Genomic DNA, 15,655 nt, shown 5'->3' on the forward strand with positions numbered 1-15,655 from the left:
GAAAAAAAATCTATTAAATTTTTTATTCAAAAACCATTTATAATTAAAATAAAAAATCAATTAAAAAATCATTTAAAAATAATAAATAATTAAAACCAATTTTTTATTTCTATATCCTATCTTACCCATTTATCAATTAGTGGCTATCTTACCACAACCCATCAGGAAAGAAAATGCAAGTAGTCAACTTCAGACTACAATCCTAAAAACAAAGCCTCTAACCCTACCATTACTACAATTCCCATAACCCCTTGCTCTATAAGCCCCTAATTATCTTTATTTTACAGAATAATGTCAGTCCTTGATTCCCAACACAACTGCAATTAAACCCCAGTGATGCACATAGCCTCCAAAATGCAATTTTTAATGAATCAGTTTGCCAAGCCTATGTGAAATTGTCATAACATCAAAGAAGATTTTGTAACCAGACCAGTCTCAAGCCCTTTTTGACTTGATCCTCTGCCGCGTCACGTGACGCTACGTCAGCACCCCTCTCCTTCTCTCTCTCTCTCTCCTGTCGTCTCGTCCTATCGCCTCTCATATGACAAAAACAGAGACACAGAAAAAGATTTTGGTAGTTACTGCAATCACTGAGTTATCTCAACCATATTCAACATTCCTTCGTTCACCCATTATTCACTCTAAGACTAAACTCAGAACTAAATAGATCGCTCAAAAACATTTTTATTTTATTTTAATCCGTCATTTAATTTAATTCATTATACTCCGTCAACATATATTTAATGTATAAATTCACTACATCTCAACAAATAGTTTCATGTTCAAACACCAGCCTGTCACGACCGTCTATGAAGTAGGACCAAAGCGCAGCGTTGGTAGCGAACATATTGACTTTAATGCAACACACGAGAATACAAAACAAAACACGATCATGAAGTCCTCAGTGACAACGACTGAACATAGAACAAAAACCCACAACCCCAAGGTGAACAATGACAGTTTAAATATGGCTCCCAATCAGAGATAACGAGCCGACAGCTGACACTCGTTACCACTGATTGGGAGTCACTGGACCAAACAATGAAACAACCAATAACAACCCAACTAATCCCCAAACACAACAAAAATGAACACACCCTGGCTCAATAATACAAAGTCCCGGAGCCAGAGCGTGACAGTACCCCCCCCCCTAAAGGCGCGGACTGCGACTGCGCCTCAAAGAACCCAAATAGGGGAGGGCTGGGTGGGTGTTGCTCCTCGGAGGCGGCTCCGGCTCTGGCTCCGGGCTTGACCACCATCCTACATCCATCCCCCCGTAATGGCCCCGGTCCGATCCCACCCAGCTGGCTGGATCCGGACTGATGACGCGCACCCCTAGCTTGGCGCGTGAGGCAGGGACGGACCGGACCTGGCTGACGATACGCATCCTCGGCTTGGTGCGTGAGCCGGAACGGACCTCCTCAGGCTGACGACTCGCCTCCCCTGGCTTGGTGCGCGTAGCAGGAATAGGCTGAACCAGGTTGACGACTCGCCCCCTTGGTTTGGTGCGAGTAGCCGAACGAGCTGACCCAGGTTGACGACTCGCACCCTTAGCCTGGTGCGAGTGGCAGGAACAGTCCGGGTTGGGCCGGCGACGCACACCGTAGTTTTGATGCGTGGAGCAGGAACCGGCCGGGCTGGGCTGGCGACGCACCCCTTTGGCTTGGTGCGTAGAGCAGGGACAGGCCGGGCTGGGCTGGCGACGCGCACCATTGGCTTGGTGCGGGGAGCAGGGACGGGCCGGACAGGGCTGACGAAACGCACCACAGACTTGGTGCGGGGAGCCGGAACAGGTCGAGCTGGCCTAGCGACGCACACCGTTGGCTTGGTGTGGGGAGCAGGCACGGGCCGGACAGGGCCGACGAAACGCACCACAGACTTGGTGCAGGGAGCAGGAACAGACCGAGTCGGGCTGGCGGCGCGCACCACAGGCTCCATGCGAGGAACAGGAACAGACAGGACCGCACTGAGGACACACACCCCTGGCCCTACACGGGGATCAGGAACGGGCCGGACCGGACTGGTAACACACCCCAGTACCCTTCGCCGTGCCTCCACATCTTCCTTCCCCTTCGTGACCAGTGGCCCCCTTAACCTGGCGGCCTTTTCTGCCAACCTACTGCACTCCTCTAACCCGTACTCCTGCTGCCCCGACGTCGTGAGCCCCCCCCTAAAAATTTTCTGGGGGTCTCTCCTCTCGGTGGACCAGGCCTCTATAGTCCTCTCCCAACCTTCGCTCTTCTGTCTCCACCACTCGTCATCCAACTCCTGGAAACGCTGCTTGGTCTCGTTGTGGTGGGTTTTTCTGTCACGACCGTCTATGAAGTAGGACCAAAGCGCAGCGTTGGTAGCGAACATATTGACTTTAATGCAACACACGAGAATACAAAACAAAACACGATCATGAAGTCCTCAGTGACAACGACTGAACATAGAACAAAAACCCACAACCCCAAGGTGCACAATGACAGTTTAAATATGGCTCCCAATCAGAGATAACGAGCCGACAGCTGACACTCGTTACCACTGATTGGGAGTCACTGGACCAAACAATGAAACAACCAATAACAACCCAACTAATCCCCAAACACAACAAAAATGAACACACCCTGGCTCAATAATACAAAGTCCCGGAGCCAGAGCGTGACACAGCCGCTTTAAACTATAAGATTCACGTTAAAATCTCTCCTCTTTGTTCCCTCGTCTGTGTCTATTCCTGCAGCACACAGCCCCCCAGAAATATGACACGTTACCCACAATCCCGTTTTGTAGTTTTAGCAAACAACGTTTTGTAGTTTTTTAGTACCGGAACCCAACGTCTCATAATCTCGTGCCATAAACTACAACTCCCACGTTTTGTAGTGAAGTGTCATAAAATTAAACGCATGCGCAAATGCATTCAATGATACGATTCCCAGACAATAGAACGATAGCATTACGCTACAGCTTCACTATTTTATACCTTATACTCACACAATTACACATAACAGAGCTCACATTTGCGTAGAACTTTGAATTCTACACACACATACATATTTTAAGAGGCTTATCCTATCGCAATAGGACCTCTAAGGACACGTTAGCATGTAGCACGCAACACAATTAGCATTTAGCATTAGCATTCAGCATTAGCCGCTATGTACCATGTAGCATGAAACCCAATCCAGCATTTAGCATTAACATTAGCCTTAGCCTTTAGCTAACTGCGGCCTACCACGCCATAAGTAACCTGCATTGTGCCTAAATCATTGTCCATATATCCCCTGCTAACTTTATGCTGCCGTAAGTTCTGGATAATCATATGAGCGGTTACCCCAAACGAATACTCCGTCGACTATAAGATGAGCAAAACATACATATAATCGTCCACCTTATGGTTCCCAGAACCAACCTGACCCCACACTAGCGCGTTGCCCGGATTTATGGCCCACTCCTAAGGAGTCGCCTCATTTCGAGGTCTTTAACAGATTCACAATGCTCTAATTGCATACGTATTCCTGACTTTATTCTGCCAATATCTGCCTTAATCTCTACCATCGATTGCTCTAAAATTCCAAGCCTACTCTCCCCCCTTTTGCCCTGTCTACCAGTGCAACAATTTATAATGATTAGCCAGACCCCCAGTTATCAGCAATAACGCCACACGAGGCACGGTCGTATGGTACATTTCTCCAGTGTACACAAGCAGTATCAAAACTAACAATCTCACAAAGCTTGTGAGGAAAAACTCACCCTTGTCTGGTCATGACTTCAGACCGAGTTAGCTTGAGTTAGCTTGGCGGCTACAAATGAAGCAAAGGAGAGATGCAGACCAGCCCCACGTTGGGCGCCATTTGTCGTATCGGGTGAATCGGGTGAATCGCTCTGGATAAGAGCGTCTGCTAAATGACTAAAAAAAAAAAAAAAAAAACATATATATATATATAAAAAAAATTTTTTTTATAATATATTAAAAAAAAAATAAAAATAAAAAAAATTGCTGATAAACAAAGGAGTCCGCTCATACTGAACCTTGATCATAAGGTTTATTCAGATCACAAGCTTTCAGCATAAGTTACAGGTGACATGCCCACCCGGAGAGCGACGCCTCAGAATGGCTGCTCTGACTTCTTCTTCGTTTAGCCCCTACTTATAAACAATGCAAAAAGGTGGGTGGCTCCCTCTTCTGGCCAATCACTAGTCTCCCCTGTCTACAACTCACTTCCTGTCTGTTGTATGTGGCGTTACACTAAAACATTCCCTCTTGATACTAAAATTAACGTCCTCTCTGGTTCCACTTAAAACATTTAACAAAGGCATAATCGTAATACACGACAACATCGATTGCAAGATATTAGCTCCTTGTCCATTAGTAACCTCTTAATAATTGCATAACGGTAAACCTAGACACGTGCATCTTACAGTATTTAGAGCAGTGAAGCAAGGCTCGCTACCTTAACTATACACGCTGGATACGATTATGGGCCTAAAGCAGTCACATGATAATGGAATGAGATGGTATATCATATTAGGGTCATAGACCTCTACACTAATTCTCTGTCATCTTCAGACAAAGTGAATTTTCACTATTCTACAGGTTAATGCCATTTGGGACGGGATTCGAAGGCAGCATCACGTGATAACGCATTCACATTCCACCGAGCGCGAGACGTTTGTAGCCACTGTAGAAGTTTGAGCAACTGGTGCTAGCAATTCAGTGAAGAACTATCCCAAAATGGAAATATGTGACACGAATCACAAGTAAATAAGTAACAAAATCAATCTCTTGCCCGTTCACACTCTGAATAGCGCACATACACAATCCATGTCTCAATTGTCTCAAGGCTTAAAAAATCCTTCTTTAAACTGTCTCCTCCCCTTCATCTACACTGACTACACAAGTGGTCCTCTGTAGCTCAATTGGTAGAGCATGGCGCTTGTAACGCCAGGGTAGTGGGTTCGATCCCCGGGACCACCCATACGTAAAAATTTATGCACACATGACTGTAAGTCGCTTTGGATAAAAGTGTCTGCTAAATGGCATATTATTATTATTTAACAAGTGACATCATTAAGGGATCATATCTTTCACCTGGATTCACCTGGTCAGTCTATGTCATGGAAAGAGCAGGTGTTATTAATGTTTCTACACTCTGTATATACCAGTAAGGGAGCCTGAAGATAAATAATCCACTTGGTTAGAGAGAACATTTTAAATCATTTTTTAATAAAATGTAAAGTCAGTGTGTATGGGGCAAACTGCCCCCAGGGCAATCAATGCACGTCAATGGTACCTATATTAGCATTTTCCAAATCATGTCCAAATAATGTATAAGTAACTTATTTGAGTTACACAATCAATTTTGAGATACTTTAGGATGATTTGGACAGGAATGGCGAAAATTATCAGAGTGGCCGTACATCAAAACCTAATTCTAGTGAGGATATTAACAGTGAGATGTGCAATGTCATTCTGTTTCGATATTTAAAGCTTGTAACGATTTCTATTTTTTGTTTTGGATCTTGATGACCCGTCAGTATGCATTTCACTGTTAGTCTACACCTGTTGTTTTCGAAGCATGAGACAAAACATTTTTTGTTTTGATTTGATTTGATTTAATCATACTGGGAATTAAACAGAAACAAATGGACCAAAAACATGTGATACGGTATGCTATGCTGTGCTATGTTACGCTATATTATGACAAGCCATTTTATGTTATGCTACCTTACGTTATGTTAAGTTATATTATGTAGCAACTAAAACATTTTAAAAAGTACTTTCATGACCTTACTGTGACACAGAGCAGGAATAATTTTGTCTAAGCTAGAAAATAATACAGTTCACACGATTCTATCCATTGTGGAATCTGTCCCTGATGTGGACAGTGATGACAGCAGAGATCATGATGGCCAGCCCCACAGACAGCAGGATGATCTTCGACATGTACACAGACATGCCAGCAGGGGGAGACACTGGTTTACAACAAACAGACAATATGTTACAGTTCCTCTAGTCTGGCAGATCAGACACTTCCTCCTGTTTGCAATTAGCCTGGGAACAAGGTTACAGTTCTTCCATTAATACACAGAATGTACAAAACATTAAGAACACCTGATCTTCCATGACATAGTTTGACCAGGTGAATCCAGGTGAAAACTATGATCCCTTATTGATGTCACATGTTAAATCCACTTCAATCAGTCTAGATGAAGGGGAGGAGACGGGTTAAAGAAGGATTTTTAAGCCTTGAGACTATTGAGACATGGATTGTGTATGTGTGCCATTCAGAGGGTGAGACAAAAGATTGAAGTGCCTTTTGAACGGGGTTTGTTAGTACGTGCCAGGCGCACCAGTTTGTGTCAAGAACTGCAACGCTGCTAGGTTTTTCATGCTCAACAGTTTTCCGTGTATATCAAGATTGGTCCACCAACCAAAGGACATCCAGCCAACTTGAGACAACTGTGGGAAGCACTGGAGTCAACATGGGCCACCTTGTAGAGTCCATGCTCTTACAAATTGAGGCTGTTCTGAGGGGAAAAGTGGGGGTGCAACTCAATATTAGGAAGGTGTTCTTAATGTTTTGTACACTCCGTGTATAACTGACATACAATATTTGAGATGTGTATTTGTGTGTCTTACCAGATGTCATTGGACAGAGTTCCACTATCTGCTTGGTGTCTTTGGCCCAGCTGACTTGGTTGCTGTGGTTACAGATGATGGAACCCCCTGCCACATAGACAGAGAGCAGGGGGACAGTGGAGGTCTCAGCCCCTCTACTCTCTCCTCCCACCTGAGAGCAGGTGCTGTTGTTACAGATGGAGGTGACAGAGGTGTTCTGGCCTCTGCAGGACACAGTCGCATTACAGGTGCCATTGATGGAGCAGACAGAGTTCACTGTCAGGACCGGAGGCTCAACTCTCTCTGAAAACACATAGACAAACAGGGTAAGAAACAGGAAAGAAAACAAGGGTTGTATACCAGTAGAAAACGTTTAGTCAAACAAAGTGCTACCAAAACAACAACAAGAAGAACAACAACAAATAATGAGGGAAAACAAACCTTGAACTACCAACATGTATGTAGCAACGATGGTGTCTTTGTTACCAGACACTACTGCAGTATAACATCCACTGTCTCCTTCCTGTAGGTTCTTCAGTAGCAGAGAGAAGTTTCCCTCAACAATTTCAGCCCTACCTTTGTACCTTTCAAAGGTTACTTTTGGGGGGTACTTTGCAACATTGATTGTTGTGTCAAACTTCCAAAATAGCCTATCAATATTTTCCAGTGTGATATTTGTCTTGACATCCATGCGAACATCCTGTCCCTTCAACACAAACACAGGGGTCTCGGCACTGGGCTCTGAAATAAACACACAGAGGCCTTCATGTGATGAGGATGAAATGAAGAGGATGAATCCATAATTCCACAAGTATTAATTAGGGCACTGTGTTTAGCTTCAATCATGTAGCATAGCCTACCTGTGTTTTGCACAATCATGTAGCATAGCCTACCTGTGTTTAGTTTCAATCATGTAGCATAGCCTACCTGTGTTTAGCTTCAATCATGTAGCATAGCCTACCTGTGTTTAGCTTCAATCATGTAGCATAGCCTACCTGTGTTTAGCTTCAATCATGTAGCATAGCCTACCTGTGTTTTGCACAATCATGTAGCATAGCCTACCTGTGTTTAGCTTCAATCATGTAGCATAGCCTACCTGTGTTTAGCTTCAATCATGTAGCATAGCCTACCTGTGTTTAGCTTCAATCATGTAGCATAGTCTACCTGTGTTTAGCTTCAATCAAAGCACATCTTTTGCCTAGTGGTCCGCTGCAAGCGTTCACAATTCTAAAATCTCATAAGAAATGGGATGGTGTTTTTGTCTTCCAGTAACGATATACTATGCTATTATATAAAATTATGTAGAACACTATCATTATGTGATGTTGCAGACATTGATTCATCTTAGATCTGACTTTATTAAACGAGCACAATTTGCCTGAGTAGCCTGTTCTCTATGACTAGAGCAGAGACTGTGCACAAAGTAGAGAATCCTGCACATCAACAGAAGCTTCTGGACTGTGATTGTAGTCTTTAAAAATACTGTCCTAATTGTCAAATAATGGTGTCTTGGCTTCAACTTCAGTATTAGTTATATTCTAATACAGACATCCAGTATCTTTTAAAACAATATACTTAAATATGTTTTTCCTTTCATTATAAAAATGCCAGAATTCCTCTCAGACAATAATAATTACAAGATGGATGAATCAGAAGCCGTCCAATATTTGCCTGTCAGTATGTCTTCATTTACCATTGCATTGCTGCTCTTTATGAGGTCCACACAATAGAACCTGAGAGATACACACAAGCCTACCTGATGATGCTATGCAGGACAGCAATCCAAACCCTAAAAGGAGAGACATGGTGTTGAGGTGGCGCTCCAATGAATATGATAGATGGGTAGATGGACGGATGGACAGATCAACGTTTGAAATGTCTGTGTTTCCTGTTGAGCAACTTCTCTTTTCTGGCTTATACCACACTGACAGGGGCCGGTAGGGAAAAGTTTCCCCTTCAGTATCTCTCCTTATTTGGTCCTGCCGTGCATACCTATACACGTACGCTTCAGTCACAAGACGAAGGCCTCCTTATTGTCCCTAGAATTTCTAAGCAAACAGCTGGAGGCAGGGCTTTCTCCTATAGAGCTCCATTTTTATGGAATGGTCTGCCTATCCATGTGAGAGACGCAGACTCTGTCTCAACTTTTAAGACTTTACTGAAGACTCATCTCTTCAGCAGATCCTATGATTGAGTGTAGACTGGCCCAGGGGTGCGAAGGTGAACGGAAAGGCACTGGAGCGACGAACCGCCCTTGCTGTCTCTGCCTCTGACCCTATTACGGGGGCTGAGTCACTGGCTTACTAGTGCTCTCCCATAATGTCCCTAGGAGGGGTACGTCACTTCGTGCCAGGCTTTTTTCGCTATACTCGACTTGAGTGGGTTGAGTCACTGACGTGATCATCCTGTCCGGTTTTGCCCCCCTCGGGCTTGTGCGGTGGAGGAGATCTTTGTGGGATATACTCAGCCTTATCTCAGGGTGGTAAGTTGGTCTGTTGAGTGGTGTGGGGGATGTGCCTTGGTAAAGTCGGTGGGGTTATATCCTGCCTGGTTGGCCCTGTCCGGGGGTATCATCAGACGGGGCCACAGTGTCCCCCGACCCCCCCTGTCAGCCTCCAGTATTCATACTGCAATAGTCTATGTGCTGGAGGCTAGGGTCAGTCTGTCCTATCTGGTGTAATTCTCCTGTTATATCTGGTGTCCTGTGTGAACTTAAGTATGCTCCCTCTAATTCTCCCATCTCTTTCTCTCTCTTCTCCCGGAGGACCTGAGCCCTAGGACCATGCCTCAGGACTACCTGGCCTGATGACTCCTGGCTGTCCCCGTCTCCAGTCCACCTGGTCGTGCTGCTGCTCCAGTTTCAACTGTTCTGCCTGCGGCTATGGAACCCTGACCTGTTCAACGGACGTGCTACCTTGTCCCACACCTGCTGTCTCGACCTCTGAATGCTTTGCTATGAAAAGCCAACTGACATCCTAAGGTGCTGAACTGTTGCACCCTCTACAACCACTGTGATTATTACTTGACCCTGCTGGTCATCTATGAATGGTTGAACATCATGAAGAACAATCTGACCTTAATGGCCATGTACTCTTATAATCTCCACCCGGCAAAGCCAGAACAGGACTGGCCACCCCTCAGAGCCTGATTCCTCTCTAGGTTTCTTCCTAGGTTCCTGCCTTTCTAGGGAGTTTTTCCTAGCCACCGTGCTTCTACATCTGCATTGCTTGCTGTTTGGGGTTTTAGGCTGAGTTTCTGTATAAGCACTTTGTGACATTTGCTGATGTAAAAATGGCTTCATAAATATGTGTGATTTGATTTGATTCTGACTCTACACACCCGCACACCCACTCACATGCAAGCTGCTGCTACTCTGTTTATCTTATATCCTGTTGCCTAGTCCCCTTACCCCTATACATATCTACCTCCATCACTCCAGTATCCCTGCACATGTAAATATGGTATTGGAACTGACTTTTTAAATATTTCCTGTATTTAGTATGCTTACTGACTTTCATATTTCTTATTCTTATTTCTTTTTTCTAGTAATACATTGTTATTGATTATAGCATTGTTGGGTTTTGAGTTTCAAGAAAGGCATTTCACTGTACTTGTGCATGTGACATTAAAACTTGAAGTAGACACAAACACACCTTAATGTGTTAAAGCAGCATGGAGATGCATAGAGAGGAATAAGAGTCCTTAATAAAATAAAAAATAGATTATGAAACATTAGTTTATTAAATCTTTTACATTTTTTTTAAAGAATCAAGATTATTCAGTGTGCTGGTGTTGTTCATGGTGAGTGTACAGCAGGGGTTGTAACCGGTTCAGGGAACAGAAACAGAAACGGAAACAAAAGTAATCTCTATGTCACGCCTGCTCCCACTCCCCCTCCCTGTCGCTCGAGGGCGCCAGGCTGCCCATCATTACGCACACCTGTCACCATCGTTACGCACATCAGCGCTTCAATGGACTCACCTGAACTTCATCACTGCTTGGTTACCTCCCCTGTATCTGTCTGTTCCTCAGTTTGATCCCTGTGTCAGCATTAATGTCGTTATGTTTCCCCTGTCCAGACACTATCCGTGTTTTGTTTCATGTCTATATATATTAAATGTTCACTCCCTGTACTTGTTTCTCATCTCCCAGCGTCTGTCCTCACACTCTAGTGTTCCGGAACAGAATCATTGTTTTCTAATCTTGAGAACCGGCTAATAATGTTCCTTTTTGTTCCCAAAAAATATTCCTAAAGTGTACAACACATTAAGGACACCTTCCTAATATTGAGTTACACCCCCATTTGCCCTCAATTCATCGGTGCATCGATTGTACAAGGTGTTGAAAGCATTCCTTATGTATGCAGGCCCATGTTGACTCCAATGCTTCCCACTGTTGTGTTAAGTTGGCTGGATGTCCTTTGGGTGGTGGTCTGGATATCACAAAATAAAAACTGAAAAACCCAGCAGCGTTGTAGTTCTTGACAAACTCAAACCGATGTGCCTGGCACATTCACATTTACATTTACATCATTTAGCAGACGCTCTTATCCAGAGCCACTTACAAATTGGTGCATTCACCTTATGATAGCCAGTTGGACAACCACCTTTTTTTTTTTTTTTTTTTATGGGGGGTGGGGGAAGAAGGATTACTTTATACAATTCCAGGTATTCCTTAAAGAGGTAGGGTTTCAAGTGTCTCCGGAAGGTGGTCACTGACTCCGCTGTCCTGGCGTCTTGGGGGAGCTTGTTCCACCATTGGGGTGCCAGAGCAGCGAATAGCTTTGACTGGGCTGAGCGGGAGTTGTGCTTCCGTAGAGGTAGGGGAGCTAGCAGGCCAGAGGTGGATGAATGTAGTGCCCTCGTTTGGGTGTAGGGTCTGATCAGAGCCTGAAGGTAAGGAGGTGCCGTTCCCCTCACAGCTCCGTAGGCAAGCACCATGGTCTTGTAGTAGATGCGAGCCTCAACTGGAAGCCAGTGGAGTGTGCGGAGGAGCGGGGTGACATGAGAGAACTTGGGAAGGTTGAACACCAGACGGGCTGCCGTATTCTGGATAAGTTGTAGGGGTTTAATGGCACAGGCAGGGAGCCCAGCCAACAGCGAGTTGTAGTAATCCAGATGGGAGATGACAAGTGCCTGGATTAGGACCTGTGCCGCTTTCTGTGTAAGGTAGAGTCGTACTCTGCGAATGTTGTAGAGCATGAACCTGCAGGATTGGGTCACCGCTTTGATGTTAGCGGAGAACGACAGGGTGTTTTCCAGGGTCACGCCAAGGTTCTTTGCACTCTGGGAGGAGGACACAATGGAGTTGTCAACCGTGATGGTGAGATCATGGAGCGGGCAGTCCATCCCCGGGAGGAAGAGCAGCTCTGTCTTGCCGAGGTTCAGCTTGAGTTGGTGATCCGACATCCACACTGATATGACTGCCAGACATGCAGAGATGCGATTCGCCACCTGGTTATCAGAACGGGGAAAGGAGAAAATTAATTGTGTATAATCTGCGTAGCAATGGTAGGAGAGACCATGTGAGGATATGACAGAGCCAAGTGACTTGGTGTATAGAGAGAATAGGAGAGGGCCTAGAACTGAGCCCTGGGGGACACCAGTGGTGCGGAGACAGATTCTCGCCACGCCACCTGGCAGGAGCGACCTGTCAGGTAGGACGCAATCCAAGAGTGAGCAGCGCCGGAGATGCCCAACTCGGAGAGGGTGGAGAGGAGGATCTGATGGTTCACAGTATCAAAGGCAGCAGATAGGTCTAGAAGGATAAGAGCAGAGGAGAGAAAGTTAGCTTTAGCAATGCGGAGAGCCTCCGTGACACAGAGAAAAGCAGTCTCAGTTGAATGACCAGTCTTGAAACCTGACTGGTTTGGATCAAGAAGGTCATTCTGAGATAGATAGCAGGAGAGTTGGCTAGAGACGGTACGCTCAAGAGTTGTGGAGAGAAAAGAAAGAAGGGATACTGGTCTGTAGTTGACATCGAAGGGATCGAGTGTAGGTTTTTTGAGGAAGGGTGCAACTCTCGCTCTCTTGAAGACGGAAGGGACATGGCCAGCGGTCAAGGATGAGTTGATGAGCGAGATGAGGTAAGGGAGAAGGTCTCCGAAAATGGTCTGGAGAAGAGATGAGGGGATAGGGTCAAGCGGGCAGGTTGTTGGGCGGCCGGCCGTCACAAGTCGCAAGATTTCCTCTGGAGAGAGAGGGGAGAAAGAAGTCAAAGCATAGGGTAGGGCAGTGTGAGCAGGACCAGCGGTGTTATTTGACTTAATAAATGAGGATCGGATGTCGTCAACCTTCTTTTCAAAATGGTTGACGAAGTCATCCACAGAGAGGGAGGAGGGAGGGGGAGGAGGAGGAGGATTCAGCAGGGAAGAGAAGGTGGCAAAGAGCTTCCTAGGGTAAGAGGCAGAGGCTTGAAATTCAGAGTCGTAGAAAGTGGCTTTAGCAGCGGAAACAGAGGAAGAGAATGTAGAGAGGAGGGAGTGAAAAGATGACAGGTCCGCAGGGAGTCTAGTTTTCCTCAATTTCCGCTCGGCTGCCCGGAGCCCTCTTCTGTGAGCTCGCAATGAGTCGTCAAGCCACGGAGCAGGAGGGGAGGACCGAGCCGGCCGGGAGGATAGGGGACATAGAGAGTCAAAAGATGCAGAAAGGGAGGAGAGGAGGGTTGAGGAGGCAGAATCAGGAGATCGGAGGGAGAAGGATTTAGCAGAGGGAAGAGATGATAGGATGGAAGAGGAGAGAGTAGCGGGAGAGAGAGAGCGAAGGTTGCGACGGCACATTACCATCTGAGTAGGGGCAGAGTGAGTAGTGTTGGAGGAGAGCGAGAGAGAAAATGATACAAAGTAGTGGTCAGAGACTTGGAGGGGAGTTGCAGTGAGATTAGTAGAAGAACAGCATCTAGTAAAAATGAGGTCAAGCATATTGCCTGCCTTGTGAGTAGGGTGGGACGGTGAGGTCAAAAGAGGAAAGGATTGGAAAGAAGGAGGCAGAGAGAAATTAGTCAAAGGCAGACGTAGGGAGGTTAAAGTCACCCAGAACTGTGAGGGGTGAGCCATCCTCAGGAAAATAACTTATCAAGGCGTCAAGCTCATTGATAAACTCTCCAAGGAAACCTGGAGGGCGATAAATGACTAGGAGATTAAGCTTGAATGGGCTAGTGACAGTGACAGCATGGAATGAGGAGATAGACAGATGGGTCAGGGGAAAAAGAGAGAATGTCCACTTGGGAGAGATGAGGATTCCTGTGCCACTGCCGCACTGACCAGATGCTCTCGGGGTCTGCGAGAACACATGGTTAGACGAGGAAAGAGCAGTAGGAGTAGCAGTGTTTTCTGTGGTAATCCATGTTTCTGTCAGTGCCAAGAAGTCGAGGGACTGGAGGGTAGCATAGGCTGAGATGAACTCTGCCTTGTTGGCTGCAGAACAGCACGTGGGTCGTGTGCGCAGGGACCACCAGATTAGAGCGTTTGTATGGCCTGTGCAGAGAGGAGAGAACAGGGATAGACATATAGTTGACAGGCTACAGAAAAAGGCTACAATAATGCAAAGGAGATCGGAATGAAATGAACTAAACATCTGGGAAAGCGAGAGAGTGGGGCCTCCCTCACTTACATTTCACTGAAACACTCAAATATAACTCTCCCAACTTCCACTTTAGAAATTATAATTGTTGTAAACTACAGCGGTTCAATGTTTTCTAGGAATAGACTCTAACTTAGTTTATTCAGCTAGCTAACTTGGTACAGTATTCTTTCGTGAAAACCGTGCAGGGCACCGAATCCTATGACGCCAAAGCCAACTAGCATGCCAGCCTCCAATAACACGGTTTAGCACCAATACTCGGTTACAACAAACCACCAGTGTGTTAACACGCAAAGCAGATCATTCGGGTCTGTGTCTAACGTTGTGTAACGTTTTGGGTTAGTTTTGACAGTTTGAGTGAGTACGTCGTCAACTTATTCAGCCAGTTAGTTAGCTAGAATAGTTAGCATACTAGCTAGCCATTGCTCTCTGCCAACGAACTAACCCCTCCTCCCACGGCACGAACACACAGAGAGCCAAGCTAACGTTAACTAGTCATCCATTTCCCAAATTATTCATCAATGTTATTTGGAACGGCAAGCCAGACAAAATTAAAAGGGCATATTTATATAATGAATATGAATTCGGAGGACAGAAATTATTAAATATTAAAGCATTAGACCTATCACTAAAAGCTTCAGTCATACAAAAGTTATACTTAAATCCGAACTGGTTCTCAAGCAAATTAGTAAGATTGTCTCACCCAATGTTCAAGAAAGGCCTTTTTCCCTTTATTCAGATTACAACAACTAATTTGCAGTTATTTGAAAAGGAAATCATCTCCCAAATATCACTATTTCTAAAACAAGCCATAGAAAGTTGGTTGCAATTTCAATTTAATCCTCCAGAAAGGACAGAACAAATAATGCAACAAATATTGTGGTTAAATTCAAATATACTAATTCACAAAAAACCTTTATTTTTTGACAGAATGTTTAAAAAAGGTATAATCTTCGTAAATGATATCATCTGTAGGACTGGTGGAGTTATGTCGCACATGCAGCTAACAAAAACATATGGAAATGTCTGCTCCACCCAAAATTACAACCAAATCATTGCAGCCTTTCCACAAAAGTGGAAGAGGAAAGTGGAAGGGGGAGAAAGTAAGGAACTTGTCTGTCGGCCTTGCATAGTCACTTTACCCCTACCAACACGTACAAAATACCTAGACTAACCTGTTATTTTATTGTGTTACTTTTTATTTTTATTTTACTTTAGTTTATTTAGTAAATATTTCCTTAACGCTATTTTCTTAAAACTTCGTTGTTGGTTAAGGGCTTGTAAGTAAGCATTTCACTGTAACATGTGACAAATACATTTTTATTTGAAATAGAAGCCCTTTTTTCAATTACTGAATTGGAATTTCAGTTCACTTCATGAATTGACTGCTTTCAATTGGAATTTACCCAAATCTTACAGGCTGAAAAATATGTAACCACACATTTGTGACGTATAATGTGCTACTTAAGTGGCT

The 15,655-nt window shown here is 44.7% G+C and overlaps 1 protein-coding gene across 1 annotated transcript; it reads right to left on the reverse strand.

Annotated features, from left to right (window-relative positions):
• Window positions 1-5,601: 5,601 nt before the first annotated feature.
• On the reverse strand, window positions 5,602-8,455 carry LOC123481552 (SLAM family member 9-like). The gene is made up of 4 exons (XM_045205984.1): window positions 8,358-8,455; window positions 7,043-7,342; window positions 6,623-6,904; window positions 5,602-5,955 (listed from the first exon to the last, which is right to left on the reverse strand). Exons 1-4 carry the CDS (start codon window positions 8,404-8,406, stop codon window positions 5,834-5,836), a joined length of 753 nt encoding a protein of 250 aa, XP_045061919.1. The 5' UTR covers window positions 8,407-8,455; the 3' UTR covers window positions 5,602-5,833.
• Between the last annotated feature and the right edge of the window lie 7,200 nt (window positions 8,456-15,655).

This window comes from Coregonus clupeaformis, chromosome 21 (assembly GCF_020615455.1).
Source record: "Coregonus clupeaformis isolate EN_2021a chromosome 21, ASM2061545v1, whole genome shotgun sequence".
In the NCBI taxonomy this organism is placed as follows: Eukaryota; Metazoa; Chordata; class Actinopteri; order Salmoniformes; family Salmonidae; genus Coregonus; species Coregonus clupeaformis.

Coding starts and splice junctions, on each gene's coding strand:
- LOC123481552 (XM_045205984.1), bottom strand. CDS start 8,406: ATGTCTCTCCTTTTAGGGTTTGGATTGCTGTCCTGCATAGCATCATCA. Junction 6,905..7,042: donor ATACATGTTGGTAGTTCAAG/GTTTGTTTTCCC, acceptor ATGTGTTTTCAG/AGAGAGTTGAGCCTCCGGTC. Junction 5,956..6,622: donor ACTCTGTCCAATGACATCTG/GTAAGACACACA, acceptor GTTGTAAACCAG/TGTCTCCCCCTGCTGGCATG.